Source organism: Leuciscus leuciscus, assembly GCF_965113295.1.
Source record: "Leuciscus leuciscus genome assembly, chromosome: 3".
NCBI classification, from domain to species: domain Eukaryota; kingdom Metazoa; phylum Chordata; class Actinopteri; order Cypriniformes; family Leuciscidae; genus Leuciscus; species Leuciscus leuciscus.
In genome coordinates this window covers 11,079,029-11,097,109 of record NC_138727.1, presented here as the reverse complement: position 1 = coordinate 11,097,109, position 18,081 = coordinate 11,079,029, and the positions used below count along the sequence as shown (strand labels likewise).

The following is an 18,081-nucleotide window of genomic DNA, read 5'->3' as shown; positions in this document are numbered from 1 at the left end:
GTTCTAAAAAAACAACAATTCATAATTGTTTTAATGTCATGTAAATGCTTTAGTTTGACTGAAATCGTACCAGAATATTTTTTGCGAAGTCAAGCTCAGCTCAGCTTTGTCCAGCATGTATAAGCAATATTCAGACTACAGTTGGCTTCAACAGTTGCTCCAAAACACAGAGGTGATGTGCAACGTGTATTACACTCTTTAAAGTCACCATGATTTCACAATCAAAATTCTTGTATTTTATGGAATATTGCTCTATTTATTATAAATGCACTGTATTTTTTTTTATTCATGTGCCTTTTTAATCTTTAATCAAAATGACATTCCTTCCCTCTTGCAGCAACATCTATTCTCTTCTTTGATGACATGTCTGACGTGAGGACGGGACAACATGTCACTCACATGACATCACAGCAATAGCAAAGCACAACGATCCAAATAATTCCCGATGGACAACATCAAGCCCTCCCTACATTTTTCCCATCACAATCGGGGAGAAAAGACAATCACTGCTCTTGTTTCGTAGTGACTTTAAATATACAATTGCGTACTTTTTGCTCGACTACGCAAAAACCTGCTCCATGATAACCGTGCATGTCAACATATTAGTGTCTCTCATACAAACTTGTAAAGGACCTGTGGCGGTGACCTCTGGGGCTGAGTATTTTGTCTCACAGCTGGAAACATGGGTGCTTTCCATGTCTACTCCAGGTCTCCGAGAGGAATGATCTCTTCACTGATGAAGAACTCGATAGTTTCCTCTTCCCAGTCCTCCACATCTGTCCAGCTCATCTGTGTCCACACCTAAAATATGATAATTCAAGGCAATTCATAAACTTCTGACTTGGATAAGTTGTAAAATATTTTTACTTTTTTATTTTAGGGCACTCTGGTACGATTTAATTAAATAGAAGATATTTTGAAGAATGTTGGTAATCAAACAGTTGACGGCAGCCACTAAAAATACTGTGGAAGTCAATGGCTACCATCAACTGTCTGGTTACCAACATTATCTTCTTTTGTGTTCAACAGAAGAAAGAAACTCATACCAGTTTGGAATGACATGAGGGTGAGTAAATGATGACAAATTGAACTATCCCTTTAAAAGCTATTTAAAAGGCTGGTCATTTTTAAAGGGAACACCAAATTAGGTAAAGGATTTTCAACACAGCACAAGGGTTTATTATGGGCAAAGACAGTCGCTGTAGTGTAAGAAATGGATGTTAAGACATGATGAAAATGTCAATAGAGAATAAAAACAATAGAGAGAAAGAATAAAGGAAAGAAAGAGGTGTTTCTCACCTCCTCTGAGCTGAAGGCGCAGCTCTCTCTGCTGGTTGTAAAGATGAATGGCTTTGTGTCTGTACTCTTCCATCATCAGACAACGTTTGTCCACTAACTCCTGCATCAAAAACATTGCAGAAACATTGTATCAACACATTAATTCCATATTTATAGATTTTTTTTTAGGAAAGAAAAAAAGAAAGAAAGACCTTGGAAGCTTTGGACTGGCTCAGTCTGTCCTTTTGATTAAAGATTTTTTAATACTTCTTGAGGTCCTTCTTAATTGCCAGTTAAAATAAAGAAAACCTTATCCATGGCTAATGTTTAGGGTAACCTTATAATCTTCACAGTTAAAATTGTGTGTAGACGTTACAAATATAAACAGTAGAAAGGACAGATTTCACAATCACCTGACTTCCTGGTAACACTCAAAGATGGATCATTTTCAATATTACAAACGTTGCTCATACTGTAGATATTGTAGATAAGGAACTGTTACGTTATGTTTATTTTTCCTTGTGTCTTTATAATATCTGTGTATGCTTTTTGATGTTTTCTTTGAGTTTCAGATCATCGCTATATATCGGACGTAATAGGAACAATTTTCAACCTCATGTTATTCTGTGTGAAATGATGATATAATTTTTTATTTTTTTTAATCAGATTGGATTAAAGTTAACTAAAACAATAAAAAAGTATTTCCGTTACTTTAAATAAAATAAGCATTTTATAATTATAAGCAGGGCCCAAAATGAACACTCGCCAATTGTCAAATGCGTCGAGAGGCATCCAGCTGCAGCCCCGCAGACTCACTTCTTGCTAGACACCAGTGGCAGTGGCTGGACACCAGTGGATGGACAGCAGACGTCATTTCCGTATCGTCATTCACATTTCAAATTGACGTCATTTCCGTATCGTCATTCACTTTTCAAATTTGACGCGCCATGCAGATGTCAGCGGTAAGAAAAAATAATAAACTGTCGATGATTTATAGGCAGGCGCACTGGAAGCTGTTTCATGCGAGGGGGGCTGAGGGCTGAGGGCTGGGTTGGAAAATATGTGACGTCATTATGTTGTGGCTGACGACATGACATTTCTCTGTACTGTATATGTGTTGTAGACATTAAAGAAAACATTTAGTTTCATATTTATGTTTAAATATTATAGGCTAATGTTATTTTTTTTTATTTAATCAATGTTGATTATAAAAGTGAGCATATGCAGCATATTGAAAGATAAAGATACATCATGAGATGGCAATATGACTGGAGACATGGAGTGGGTAAGACATGATTTTGACCACTTCATTGAGTTTTGTTTTGTAGAAAGACTTTTTTTTTGTAAGATTTTCGTTTTGTATAAATTGTATCTTAATTTTGATCAATGTTTTATCAACCAATTGCCTGTATTGAATAAATAAGAAGCAAATATATAGCAGACAATGTAATAAGGCGGCACAATCACTTGCATTGCACGTGAACTGGAGGGCGCGAAACTCAGCTTGTGCCTCACAGATTTGAGAAATATAGGCTATCTATTATAGAAAGCTTGAAATGTATACTTTTAAACGAAACTATTCAAAACGAAAAGAAATAGGCTACTCTCTGATTATGTAATCCAATGTGCATTTCACATGCATTTCTCTCTGGCGTCGAGTCCGCATCGCTAACTTCATCTTTGCAGCAACACAGAAAACAGCAGTTTATTAATAAACAATTAAATGTCTCCTTGCTATTTTTGACACATTCATACTTTTGCCGTTTCTTTGTGGCAAGCTTAATGCGTGCGGCCGTGCGCTTGAGTGCGGCTACACACGCTCATTATCCTGTATATAGCCTATTTAAGTAATACAATTAATATAAAGGGGCGATTTGTCCACTAATGTCTTAAATGAACAACTAGGCCTACTAGTCGACTAGAAAAAAACTTTAGTCGGAGGCAGCCCTTATTACACATATTTCCGAACCAGCAGGCCATTCTGGGTTGAGCGAGCGACCCTGAGCGGAATGAGCGAGGGAGCAGAATATTCAGAAATGCGTTCTCAACTCACGTGCTCTGATCGGAACAAAGCATGACAAATTCAAACTTGATTTCATTTTCTCAGTAGCTTGAACACTCACTACATTAGGCATAAGAGAGTTAGTTAACGCTGTCCATTTATTTATTTTTATTTCACGTTTTTAAAGTAGGGCCTACAATATTATGTTAGTCCACAGCCCCCCACTTGGGGGTGCTGATGCTATGAGGAGGGGGCTGCAGCCCCCGCAGCACCCCCCTTCCCGCGCTACTGTTTATAGGTCATGTCAGAATTCAAATGCACAAACTAGTTAGTTAAAAAAAATCGTCTTGTTTTCAAGGTACTGTGTCGTGTTTTTTAAAGGGATTAGTGAACTCTGGTGTGCCTCAATTCTAGAGCTAGGCTGCTACAATAGATTTTCCAATTAAATCGTTCTTTGAGGGGTATGATTTAATGTTGTAAATACGTTTTTTTTTCACTTGGATGTGTGAAGATTCAAAGATAAATCACATTTTTGTCAGTGTAGACAATGGGAGTGATCTGTTTTTCATGAAAGCTCTTGGATAAAATGTATTTGAGGATTTCGTTCCTTTTTTTTGTCAGGCCTACTTCGGACCCTGCAGCAGGTTTTGGTAATTTTGAAAATGATGATCTAAGGCTTATTTTTATAATAAATAATACAGAGTATTAGAAGCAATAATACCAGTTGGACCCAACATGTGTCAACACATCTGTTTATTGAATCAGTTTATTGATTTTCAGGGAATGTAAAAAAAAAAAAAAAAGTGTTAATTGCATTTAATTATTACAATATGAACTACTGTGTGAAATATAAGCCTGTTGACGTAAAAGGTAAAGAAAATGAAAATAAAAAAATAAAAATGTATCACAAAATCATCAAATAGCCTTTAGGCCTAATTCATATGCCCGATCCACATAACTGTGCAAACAAATTCCCTCAATCCATTTAAAATGAAACAGAAAAGAAAAGTATTTTAACAGTTGCTTGACCTGATCACATAGAAATGGGGGACTATAACATAGGTTAAGAATGAAATATATAAAAAGAATCTAAATTAGGATCATAAACCATGAGGCCTCAAAGATGCTTAATGAAACCAAACTGCTTTGGTAGCCCTGGATTATAAACCTACAAAGTAATTTTTTTGTGAAACATTTACAATGTAACCTTCATCTGACAGTTTGCCAGCTTCATTTTGATATTGGATCAACATTCTGGGACAAATAGCAAAAAAAAAGAAGAGTGCTGTCAATCCATTAAAACAATCCACACTTTTCTTTTCTTTTATTAATCGCAACTAAAACACATACGTTTTTATATTTTAATAATGTAATCATTTCACAGTTCATTTCTAAATTAATGTAAACACAACATAAAGACCATTTATTTTAAATACTTGTTTAATTACATCTTTTTATAAATGAAGGCCAGTATCACAGATAGTAATACAGCTATTGATATCTTGATGAAAATTATTTTATCACCAATTTTAAACATTAATTATCGCCATTCAACTTTACAGTGTAATTGAAAGCTATAATTTATTTAAACATTTATTTGGCTTCAACAAATATAATAACTTTCAATTTTAATCAACTTAAAGGATAAGTTCACTTCAAAATTAAAATAGTATTTCCAAACCTGTATGAATTTCTTTCTTCTGCTGAACACAAAAAGGCCAAAGATATTTTGAAGAATGTCAGTAACCAAACAGTTTTACCAAACCAAATCAACCAAAAAGAAAGAAACTCATACGGGTTTGAAACAACTTCAGGGTGAGTAAATGATGACAGAATTTTCATTCTGCACTGACCTATTCCTTTAAATCAATCCTCACATAAACCCATAATACATGTCATAGCTATTTACCTATGCCCTGTAAAATATACATTAATTATTAGGTTATCAAACAGTTTTCACTGCATAAATTATAAATGAAATATAAATTAATCATTATTAAAGATAAAAAAGTTATATAGTCAAACGCAGTGAGTAATTTTCTCTGTTACCTTTGTTATTTGGTTAACGTTAATGAATATATTCTGTGCGAACCATAGACAGTATAAGAAATGGACACAGCGACCCCATTGGATTCAACGGAGAAAAGTGAAGTCAATTAGAAGCACTCACTTCCTGATGGCTGACCATACTGCGCAGACTCAAACTGAGCTTGATGACGTAGATGTGACGTGAGCAAACTGTCTGTCTTCTAGTAGCTGTGCCAAGAGAAATCGGAATCATTCCCGTCCGAAACTTGCAGAGACGGAGAGTGTGAGTAGGAGGTGTCCATGAGCTAGGAGCAGGAGCAACTTTTGCTAAGTATTCTGATTAATTACTTTGTCATTTGGCCTCCACGTCTCCGCGATTGCCCACGAGCTTCTCCTCCTGTCCATACGGTAATTTCTCTACTGTGTGACAGAGAGTCGCGTGGTTATGACGCAATCGTTAGCCTATTTTTTACAAAAACTGTTTCTACTGGGCCATAACGTAAGATGGAGCCTTTTATACATTTTCGTGTTTCTTTAGAAATAAATAATGGACAAATGGGTCTTTAAACGCCTCAGATGTAAAGTTATTCGCTGTCAAAGTGACGCCAAAATGAATGGGAGTCAATGGAATGCTAACAGCCGGTGATGGTCTGCTAATCAATGGCGGCGCCCGGGGAAGCTTCAATGTTTTCCGAAACACTGCCCCCCTGGGTGCGAACGATACTGGCGCGCGTCTTTCTGAGCGTTGTGTGCGTGTCACATGACTCCCGTCTCAGTATGTCATTTGTAAACGTGCACGCACTGAGCAAACAGCTCCTCCGATTGGCCATTGCATTCAGGGTTCGAAATGACTTAAGACTCTTGGGGGTCCCCTAAAATTTAATTATTAAATTATAAAAAATTATGAAGACTACCTTGCTACACTATATACTGTAGGCAAAATTATATGGACCAATGTTAAAGGTGGGATAATGGTCTTGGGATGTTTTTCATGGTTTGGGCTAGGCCCAGTATTGTAGTGGTGTCTGGAGAAGTGGCTATAATCTAACAGGTAACGCTCTAACTCTGGAGCAACAAAGTTACAAGTTCTTTTTCCTCTTTTTCTCTCCATGATGCAGGATTTTAAATTAAGAAAAATAATATTAGCTTCCTTCCTAGATAGCTTACCAAGCTCTCATATACTCATTCATGCTCAAATCACATTCACTTTAATCAACTCACAGACTAGAATTAAGTCCTGGTTATCTTTCGTAATCACTGACTGGACAAGTAGGTTATGCTTATAGCTTTGAATAACTAGTCTAGCTGCTAGGTCTGCTATGGAAGCTTGTTTCCGCCACAGAATAAAATATTTTAAAAGATTAATTGTGACTTTATATATCACAATTGCGAGTTTACATCTCGCAATTATGACTTTATTTATCAGAATTGCAAGATATAAAGTCAGAATTGCGTGAAATAAAGTCAGAATTCTGACTTTTTTTTCTCGCAATTGCGACTTTATATCACGCAATTCTGACTTTATAACACATAATTGCGAGTTTATATCTCGCAATTCTGAAATCTTTTCTCAGAATTGTGAGATATAAACTAACAATTGTGAGATATAAAGTCCAATTCTAAGGGGAAAAAGACGGATTTTTTTTTTTTTTACCTCAGAATAGTTTGTAGGCTATTTCACAATTCTGACTTTATAACACGCAATTGCGACTTTATATCATGCAGTTCTGACTTTATATCTCCCAATTGCGTATTATAAAGTCAGAATTGCGAGATATAAACATGCAATTCTGAGAAAAAAAGTCAGAATTTCAAGTATATTTCTCACAATTACGAGTTTATCTTATAATTCGGACTTTATAACACGCAATTGCGACTTTATATCACGCAATTTTTACTTAATAACACACAATTGCGACTTTATATCACGCAATTTTTACTTAACACACAATTGCAACTTTATATCACGCAATTCTGATTTTATGACCTGCAATTGCGACTTTATATCACGCAATTTTGACTTAATAACACACAATTGCGACTTTATATCACGCAATTCTGACTTTATAACCTGCAATTGCGACTTTATATCACGTAATTCTGAGAAAAAAGGTCAGAATTGTGAGATTAAAAAGTCGCAATTACCTTTTTTATTTTTCACTCTGTGGCGGAAACAAGCTTCCATAGTCTGCTGTTAGCTGGCAGATAATTTGGCTTCATACACATACAGCTAGCAAGAAACGTTGACAACTTTTGATATAGGAACTCGAACTCCTAATATTTTACTATAAGCAATTATGGAGATATAAATATAATCGAAGCACTCACAGGATTTTCATTCAGGATTTCACTCTTTGTGAGGTTTCGTTTTGCTGCGTTCAGCTACACTGAGTGTCTGCGGGAGCACCACAACAACAATCTGTGACGCTGTAGGCCTATAGGAACTCACTGTCTAATAGCTGCCTCGCGCTAGGATATATATAAAACGTCACTAAAGACCTATAATTTTCACAATCATTTTTAATGTTAAAATATATTTGTCGGGGACCCCCCAAAATCCAAAAATAAATTCTTATGGGGGGTCCCTAATGAATTATGGAGGGTCCGGGACCCCCCCAGACCCCCCTCATTTCGAACCCTGATTGCATTCATACAAGATACACTCATTTGCTACAATGCTCAATGCAAAAAAAAAAAAAAAAAACACATTTCAAAAGTAGCCTAACATTTGACAGAACTATTTTCCTCAGCCGCTTTCTGCTGGTTAAGGAAGAACTGTGAAGGCTGTCCTACAAAATACAGCTTCCTTCTTTGAGTGAACTTAAAGAGAACGTACTGGAAACTTTTGCTGTGGTGTTTATCATTTAACATGATTTAGAAAGCCTGAAACCGCCTTTGACTCAATTGCTTAGTTTTTTTCTGTGGTTAATATTTGATTATCAACAGGAAATGGTAGGCCTACATCAGTGGTTCCCAAACCTGTCCTGTAGTACCCTCAACACTGCACGTTTTCTTTGTCTCCCTAATCAAACACACCTGATTCAACTCATCAGCTCATTAACCCATGTGATAATGAGCTGATGAGTTGAATCATGTGTAAATCAGGCGCTGCGTCATATCATTACGCCTGCTGGACTCATGGTACGGCAGCAAAGTTTCTTGATTATTACGCAGGAATGAGAGTATAGTTCCTAGCCATATCAGCCTAGAAAATCACAACTTTTCATTTTCCGTCGGTCTTAGTACACGATGTAACTACAGAAGAGTCAAGTTTTAAATAGGAAAAATATCGAAACTCTTTTGTCATTTTTTTGAGAGAGCTGCTAATGGTCCTGTCCGATTCAATGATCTATGCTAAGCTATGCTAAAATGGTACCGGCAGACCCGGAGCTCGGCTGAATTAAGACTCAACTGTTTAACTCTGGGGGAGTTGTAAAATGAGCCTATTTCCCAAAAAAGTGGAGTATCCCTTTAAGAATGATATATATAAAAATAATCTAGATTAGGGTCATAAAACTATCAGGCCACAAAGATGTTTAATGTTTAACCAAACTGCTTTTTAGCCCTGGACTTTGAAACCTTTAGTGAAACATTTACAATGTAACCTTCACCTGACTGTTTGCGAGCTTCATTTTGATATTGAACCAACTTTCTGGGATAAATGGCAAAAAACAAATTTGTGCTGTCAATCGATTAAAAACATTAGCTAGATTAATCACACTTTTTTTTTCTGTGATTAATCACGATTGGGATTCAGCATAATTTATCTAATATTTCTATTTGCATGATCATTCATGCAGAAGTGTCTCAGGTTTGTCATATCCAAATAATCTGAAGTCTGTTTCATAAAGATTGTACAGCTTTCTCTTGTCAGCTACGGAAATGTTTGCAAACCAGTCTCGCTCCCAGTCTTCTGCTGTCCTGTTCTCGTACCCTGGGGGAAAGTGAATATATTTATCCAGACCAAGAATCCTCAACAAATGTTCTGTATCCTCATCAAGAGTTTCCAGCTTTCCAATAAAATCATAGTCAATTTGGCACGGATGGCAGAGTCTGTTCATTTGCTGCCAGTGTTCATCGAATGGATTCTTCTTCTCAGTCTGTGGATCTAACAGGTACTGAATAAAGTGAGTAAAGGACAGTCTGATACCTGCGGCGAAGGCCTCTTGAGCAGAGTCAGGGGGGGATGAAATATTAGCATAACGCTGAAGCATTGGAGAGCCATAATACCTATAGAAATCCTCATTGGTTGAAGCAAACTTATCCCGGAAAGCAGAAATAAGTCGTACAAAAGGATCCCGTACAAAAAGGAACTTAGTGTAATTCTTTAGTTTGTGATGTATCAATGGACGTGAGAAACGACCAAAACGCCTCCAAAGCTTGTTAAACGTCTTATGTACTGTATAATTATGGATTACCTCAATTGGTATGTCAAGAGGATCCAGATATGGAGCTCCATTAGGTGCCTTCAGGTTCTGGCTGAGCACAATCATGACTCGTTTCCAGTTGGTACATGCTACCTTCGGTACAAAACAGTAAATAACACCATGATGATCATCCACAATGAGATGGTCCAGGGCTCTGTTTGGAATCTGGTCAAGTGTCTTAAATTTCCCTGGGAAGTTCAAGCTGCTATTGGCTGAGCAAAGCTCTCTTATAATACGTCTACGATGTGCTTGACGAAGTTTGAGGTGTGTGAAATCTTGTGATGAAGCCATGTATTGGTGAAAATTCACATTTCTCATTTCATCCCAGCAAATGATGAAGAATGTGACAAATACTGCTCCCAAAAGAAAGAACTGACCCTGCATTGCCATATCCGCTGGACGCCTATTCCAGATCCTCACAATTGATTGAATGATAAATATTATTGTCTCTGCAATTAATCAAGTTGAGAATTCTGGGGAAAAACACAAAAAAAGGACTTCATGTTGAATTCTGAATTTACAATCTACTACCACAAAATATGATTCATCACTATATCTACACAAACTACAATGTGAACATAGCACGAAAGCTCTATCTTTCCGGCAGACTATACATTATTTTTTAAATATTTTTTGGTAACACTTAGAATAATGTCTGTCATTAAAAGGGTAACTATGCAGGAAGTAATGAGTAGTACATTAACACTTCAGCTACCACTATTGACTCATATGGGTAACACTTTCTGAAGTCCATGCTTGTAATGAATTATAGCTCCATTTATAATTGTTTAGAAGTGTTACTATTCTATAAATATATTTATAAAGACTCATTAAGACCTATACTGCATTATAAGAACAGTTATAATTACATTTATATATATTTTTTATAATAACTTATAAGTCATGCATTTGCTTTTTCAATGTGCATGCTCATAATCCATTATGATTAATGTATTATAATGCAGTATAAGTCTTATTGAGTCTTTATAAATGTATTTTATAAAATAGTAATACTTAATAAAAAATTATTAAATTGGGTTATAATTCATTATAAGTATGGACTTCATAGAAAGATTTATCCTAATATGGAAACAATTAACTAATCAGTAAGTAATATCAAATTTAGGACTGAGATTCAACAATTACTGAATGAGTTTGGTATCATTAAGAACTAATAACTATGACAAATTATAAAGACTTACTAATTAATTATTAATCACAACATTAACATGTCTGAGGTGTAATGGTCTTTTTTACTCTGAATATCATCAAATACTTTATGCACAGCTGCACTACTTCCTGAACTTCAGCCAGCTCTTTGTTTCCTGTCTGCAATTATTGGCCAAACTGATTAATCCAGGTGTGCCTGACCTCAGTAACAATAATCAGACACACCTGGATTAATCAGTTTGTCCAATAATGGCAGACAGGAAACAAAGAGCTGGCTGAAGTTCAGGAAGTAGTGCAGCTGTGCATAAAGCCCATTACCTAGTCACTCTTCAAGAACAATATGATCTGGATCATTATTTTAAAGTGAAAACATCTTTTTCAAATTATAAAATAGTTACGAATAATTGCCATGAGAAACATATTTTCCAAAACATATAGTTACGAAAAATTTCCATGAGATAACTATATTCAAAGTAAAGATTCGGCGGATTTATTTACTTTAGGCAATCAGTGACGCATTACCATTTCACTGTTCCCCACCACGAACACCTGTTTCACTGACTCGCGCGATCGGACATGATTTCAGTTTTTCAGATCTTGTTAAATTGTGGAGACAAGTGTTATGCCAAAACGCAGTGATGCTAAATGGATGCATTGAAAGTGGTACAAGCCTAAATTACCGCATTCATAACATAGGCTATATCAAGCATAGCGGTGTGTTACCTTTACTTCTGGGTTCACCCCGAACGAAACATCATGATCAGTCATTACTCACCTTCAATAAGAGAAGAGTAGGACTAGTATCAGGGCTAGTATCAGAGCTAGTATCTCCTTATCCTGTAGATGTTCGAATGGTGTATGTCCATCTTTCTCCTCAAAAAGAGTTGTCGACTTTATGGTTTCCAAAACGGTGCGCTTCTGGGTATCCCTGCTGCTTTCAGCCTCTCACGCACTCTCCAGGACTGCGTTTCCCAAAAGCATCGTAAATCTAAACCACGTCCCGAAAAAATCGGGACAGTCCCGAAATCTAAACTGTTGTCCCGAATCCCGAATCTGGCCCTAATTGTCCCGAAAATTATACTAAAGCAAAATCTTGAGTAGCCTAGTTATTGTCTGATAAACATTAAAAACTGTCTGCGGAGGTTGAGGCCGGCGACACACTGGCTGCGTGGCGTGTCCGTTTTTATTTCGGCTCCCCTGTTAACAGGTTAGAGCTTGCACACTGCCTGCGTGACACGCGCGTCTCAGGCGCGCCTCGAGCCGACGCCTATTTTTCACGCGACATGCAAGCGTGTTGGAAGCGTTTCCAGGCAAAATAGAATAGGAAAAGATGTTTGTTTGTCATTTTGACATGAAAACATTAATAAATGACATTTTGATGTTTGAAAGTTTAAGTTTTTACATAAATGCAGATATAAATGTAATCAAAAAAAATATATGATCGATTTTCAAATATTGCACCTGTCAATACAGGGGTGAATGACGGATAAGGATTAAGATGTGAAAAAAAATAAAACTGCCAAAAAAATTCTAATTTTAGGACTTTCTATACTTATTAGAGTGTTGTGTATGTAATGCAATGACATGTACACATTTCAAGAATGTAATTAACCACTTTTTTTGGTGAATCATATCTTTTTCCCCATGAAAATGTCATTCCTGGGTAACGTAATGAATTTTTAAATTAATTACATTTCTACCATTGTTGGCATATACAAATGTACTGATATCCATAATTGGAGCTCAACAAACAACTAGTGCTCGTAAAACTACATTTTAATCACAATTAATATAATCAATTTGGGATTTCATATAGACATGGGCTCAGTTATGGCTGCTGATAACTCAAAATTCAGAACCAAATTTTTAAAAAAGCTGGAAAATGTTTAAAAATGTTTTCTAATAAAGTAAATAAGACTTGTTTTATCATTAACTCAACAAAAAACAGAATTGTGTAATCTAACACACAAATATGGGTTAAATGAATTGCCTGTGTCATTGTTAGCCGGAATGACATACTGTTAGACGGAAGGACATTCTGCAATATTTTTCAGGATTACCATAAAAACCATCCTCAGTGTCATTTTTTCCTTTCCAACACTCAAACTTGAAACAAAGTAAGAGACACTGACAAGTTTTTAATGATTTAAAAAAGTTAAATTCATTGATAATGACCCATGTGACTCATTGAATCATATGAAATCAAGATGAATGACAGCTAAAATATGGCAAAAAAACATACAATTATGTAAATAATGTTAATGTTAATACTATAACAAATAACTTTGCCTAAAAGTGTACAAATGTCAATTAAAAACTAGATTGTTGTGCATATGTCATTCTGGATAACGGATGACATGTCCTGGCTAACAGGTTTTTTGTTATACAAGAATGATATGTTGTTATCCAGGAATGACAAAAAACAATATTTTTTCTTTATAATCAGGCACTAACTTAACCACCTATGGAAAACTACAACTTAGCTATCATAACTTAAGGTAACCTTTTAGATCAAATAGATCGTTTTTTTTATATAAAATCATTATAAATGTTTTATTAGTGTTATCCAAAAGGTCACATGATATTGCTACAAAGTGCACCAGTGACCGAAATATCAAAATATCGACATTTTAAGAGACGCTTCCTGACCTTTGCACATGTTCTAGTGCTCCTTCAGGGTCTTCTTTTTGATTCAATATTATGTCATATGACATACCAAAATGCATTATGGTCCAAAATGGTCATTGATGTCTGTTATCTAGGACTGACATTAGAGAAATCACAATTTGGGGACAAAAGTCGTTCTGTCATAAAAATGTAAATAAGCTTAGTATTATCACTATATTTGTAGGAATCATTGAAAACATCAATACAATTATGCCCAAGTAGATTTTAAATACTTTTATATATATTTTTAAAATTTTTGTTGTATTTTTGTATTCAGATTTTAAGCCGGGACAGTTACCCGGAATGACATTTTGAGACTTTTGAGCTCAATAGTTCCTTAAAGATTAATTATTTATAATGAATTCTCACATGAGTAATTAAAGAGGGGGAAGTTGAGTCACTTAATGAAGTGCATTTAAAAATGTATACATTTTTATATTATGAATATGCTTGGGACACCAGAATTGACACGCCACGTCATTGACCCACAGATCGAAATATTCTTATTCTGTAGCCTATTTTGCCTAATATTAGAGCGCAAGTTGCTGCAGCCGCACTGCAAAAAAATACTTCACTACACAATTATCTCGTTATTTTCGTTTAAGCTTATTAGCGTTAGGCTATACTGAAAGGTCTGATTTACTTACAACAGTCATTGTTTTTTTTGTTTTCACAATGACATTTCTAATTTTTAATTAATATAATATGGGCGGACATGCAGTGGTTTAATTTAACTTGTCCTCATTTGCCCAAAACTAGAGACTTTTTCAACGACATGGGAAAGATACAGACTCAGAATTTGGTTAATTAAGTTAATTTACTATAGAACATATAGCACAAACAGCAAAAATAGTATGCAAACAGGTTTATTAACATTTAAATGAACAATGTTTTCCCCAGAAGCCTGAACATCGAACTACTCCTCCACGTCTTCATGGCCCTAATAAAGCAAGAATAAGAAAAGAAAAATGAAAGAAAAAAGAACAGGTGAGTGTTTTCCCATTTAACATTTAAATACACAAAGCAATTAGCACTGAAAGATAGAATCTGTATAAGCAGACAGTTTTGTTTAAAAATCGCTCATATATTTTTTATAAACATTGTCACAAAGTTAGGCTATGTTGTGGCAATGAATGCGGGAATGGGTCAATGTGATGTGCATAGTTTTGTGTCCAAGTGCATTATTTCCTTTTAAAATAATTTGATAAAGTCATGACATGTATCCCTATATTCTATAAAACCTTTGTTTGAATAATTTTTTTTTTTTTTTTTTTACATTTAATAATGCATATTATTTTAAGTTTCGTTTCTTCTTCTGAAGTCGGATTACAATGTAAAAAAAAAATGAACTAGGAAACTAGCAGGCCTATTTATGATAATTCCTGAAGGCAGCATTAAACCCCCAAAATGTCAGGTGGTGGTGCAACTGTCCGAACAAATGAACAGACTAAGAAAGTTCTTAATAACTACCATTCATTTAGTATATAATCATTTATAAGTGATATATAATTATTAATGAGGAAACCTTTATTCAGGTGTGCATAATTATTAAGCAGGTTTTCTTTGACAGAAAAAATGGGCCAAAAAAAGAGATTTATACTGAAAAGTCATTATTCAATGCCCATGAGGAGGATGAAATTAGAAAATTAAACTGACCGACCATTGGAAAAGAAATTCTGATTGGGTCAAACAGTGTCCAGCCTTTGCTAATTATTAAATATCACATGATTATACAGTACAAGTCAGAAGTTTAGAAACTTTACTATTATTAATGTTTTTGAAAGAAGTCTCTTCTGCTCATCAATGCTGTATTTGTTTGATCAAAAATACAGAAGAAAACAGTAATATTGTGAAATATAATTACAATTTAAAATAATGGTTTTCTATTTTAATATACTTTAAAATATAATGTAATCATGTGATGCAAAGCTGAATTTTCAGCATCATTACTCCAGTCATCAGTGTCACATGATATAATATACACAGGAATAAATTACACTTTACTATATAATATATTCACATAGAAAACAGCTGTTTTACATTATAATAATATTTCACAATATTAAATATAAAAAATAGTAATGTTTCCAAACTTTTGACCGGTACTGTATATTGATTATATACTAAATAAATAGTAGTTAATAAGATTGGTGTGGTTTGGCATTGATAAAATGTGCTTGAAAAAACACGTGATATCACACGTGATAAAACATCAGAATATCGACTCAAATTATGCATACACTGTATTATATCTAGTATTACTGAAGCAAAACAAAGTCCCTATAACAGTGCAATTTGTAGATGTTAAGTCTTCGAGAAAATGTTTTAGGAGTTGCAAACTTGTAGTTTTTTTCCTTTCTCGCTCACAAACAACACATCAGTTACACCTTTTTAAATTCTTCATTGCAGGTGCACAAATCCAATTCTACATATTACGAAACTCAAAGGGTCATATTTTTGTTAATAACAGTAACATTTTGGCCAATCATGCACATTTCTGTGTGTATGATTTTGTGAATCATCTATACTGTTTGGCTATTCTCACGTGGTAACAAAAAAAATTAAGTGCTAGCTAGCACTTATTGTTTAATTACCATGTCGATTTCAGTTAGCTGTGGTATGTGTAGATAAGATCATGGACTGGTAAATCTCATCATCACCATGGAAGTTTGTAATAAAAAAAAATCCTATCCTATAGATACTTTTATCTCATAATTTATCTAATATTATCCAATACCTGATGTCACTTTAAGACCTGCCGCAAGGATCCATTAAACTGTTACACACATTTTCTTTCTCAACTTTTTAAAAACATAACTGACTGGGTTTACTTGAATACTCACCAAGACCAGCATTTTGACATTATTTTGTGTGTATTTGACTGTTTAAGGTCAATATAAGCAGCGGAAAAAGAACTCAATTTAGTTCTGAGAGGCGGCTTTATCTGCGATCACTTTAGGTGTGAACACAAAATCTGAGGGAAGGATTATAGAATAATGCACAATACACACAATCCCATGCCAAAATTCAAGCCCTGTAATGGCAACTATATTTATCCGGAGCAAATGAAACGAGTGAGTGAGTGAGGTGGGTTTGTGTGTTACAAGCTGTCAGAGAGATGAGAGCACGAGAAAGCGCTGCTGGTATCATATTTATTCAGATATTTCAGTATCAATATGTATAGAAAATATTATATTTTTGACAACACTACATTTATTATTTCAGACTACAATTCAAAAATGTATATACAGTGCTATGCATAAGTTTAGACACCCATGCTAAAGTTGACTAAAAAGAGGAATAAAAAATCATCTTTTGGAAATTGAACTTACTACCTTAGTTTAAAAAAATTAGGAAAAATCCAACCTTTAAGGAAACCAATTTTCTTTGTGAATGAATAATGTATCGTAAATAAATAAATGTTCTTCCTTAAAATACAGGGTGCATAAGTCTGGACAACCCTATGTTAAATTCCCATAGAGGCAGGCAGATTTTTATTTTTAAAGGCAAGTTAATTCATGGATCCAGGATACTATGCATCCTGATAAAGTTCCCTTGGCCTTTGGAATTAAAATAGCCCCACATCATCACATAGCCTTCACCATACCTAGAGATTGGCATGGAGTACTTTCCATAAGATCATCTCTCAATGCAAATCAAACCAGCTATTAGGCTAACTTAAATAAAACCATGCCAATCTCTAGGTATGGTGAAGGCTATGTGATGATGTGGGGCTATTTTAATTCCAAAGGCCAAGGGAACTTTATCAGGATAATCAGAAAACTTGCATTACGATATTTTGTTTTTCTTCTATATATATTGCGATATGAAAACAATTTCACCAGATTATTTATTTAGGTCTATTTGAAAAGAATGAATCGTTCTAGAATAATTGGAGAGATTTTGTAGAGCAGTGAATCTGCATAGAAAATTATAAACAAATTACAAGCATAGATAAATACAATAGAAGAAAAATACAATTGAAATAAGCAGTGCATTATGTTTTTCAGGAAAATCTAACTTATCAGGTACAGAAATTGAATTATCGAATTTAAAATAAGTCTTCACTGTAAAAATGAAATATAACTATTAATTAATTCAATTTATCTTTGTTAAAGCTACAAGTCATTTTCTCTTTTGTTGTTTGATCTCCATTGGCGACACAAACAGCTGTGGGTACATTAGGCTGCTGTCCCTTTAAGACGAATGCACAAAGCTAATTTAAATGACACGCATCGGTTTTCTTTCTCGGTTTAAAACACACATTACTATGGAGTCCCTAAAGGGACGTGGTGGTGGATTTTTTTTTAGGATGGGATAATTATTATTTATTTTTTTCAAATCTTCTGCGTTCCCTCGCAAAGATATTTGAGTTCCCACGCAAAACGTACTCGGTTACTAACGTAACCTCGGTTCTCTCTAGAAGAGGGAACGAGTACTTGCGTAAGATATCTTACGCTAGGGGAAAACCTCTTTTCCTCGAGATATTGAAGCCAAAAATTATCCTTA

At 34.8% G+C, this 18,081-nt stretch overlaps 1 protein-coding gene and 1 long non-coding RNA gene across 3 annotated transcripts in view; one reads left to right on the top strand and one right to left on the bottom strand.

Moving 5' to 3' along the window:
* Window positions 1–2,201: 2,201 nt before the first annotated feature.
* LOC309494369 overlaps window positions 2,202–18,081 on the top strand; it is a 47,912-nt gene continuing 32,032 nt past the window's right edge. Inside the window, exon 1 of the long non-coding RNA XR_014204294.1 lies at window positions 2,202–2,240. This is a non-coding gene — a long non-coding RNA (uncharacterized lncRNA). The remainder of the gene's footprint in view (window positions 2,241–18,081) is intronic.
* On the bottom strand, window positions 8,722–11,695 carry LOC309495097 (carbohydrate sulfotransferase 12-like). Of its 2 annotated transcripts, none has more exons than XM_082164644.1 (2): window positions 11,629–11,695; window positions 8,722–10,208 (listed from the first exon to the last, which is right to left on the bottom strand). In XM_082164644.1, exon 2 carries the CDS (start codon window positions 10,123–10,125, stop codon window positions 9,097–9,099), a length of 1,029 nt encoding a protein of 342 aa, XP_082020770.1. In that variant the 5' UTR covers window positions 10,126–10,208; window positions 11,629–11,695; the 3' UTR covers window positions 8,722–9,096. The 2 variants fall into 2 exon arrangements, with proteins under 2 accessions (XP_082020770.1, XP_082020771.1); XM_082164645.1 differs by having other exon boundaries at window positions 11,681–11,692.

Coding starts and splice junctions, on each gene's coding strand:
- LOC309495097 (XM_082164644.1), bottom strand. CDS start 10,125: ATGGCAATGCAGGGTCAGTTCTTTCTTTTGGGAGCAGTATTTGTCACA.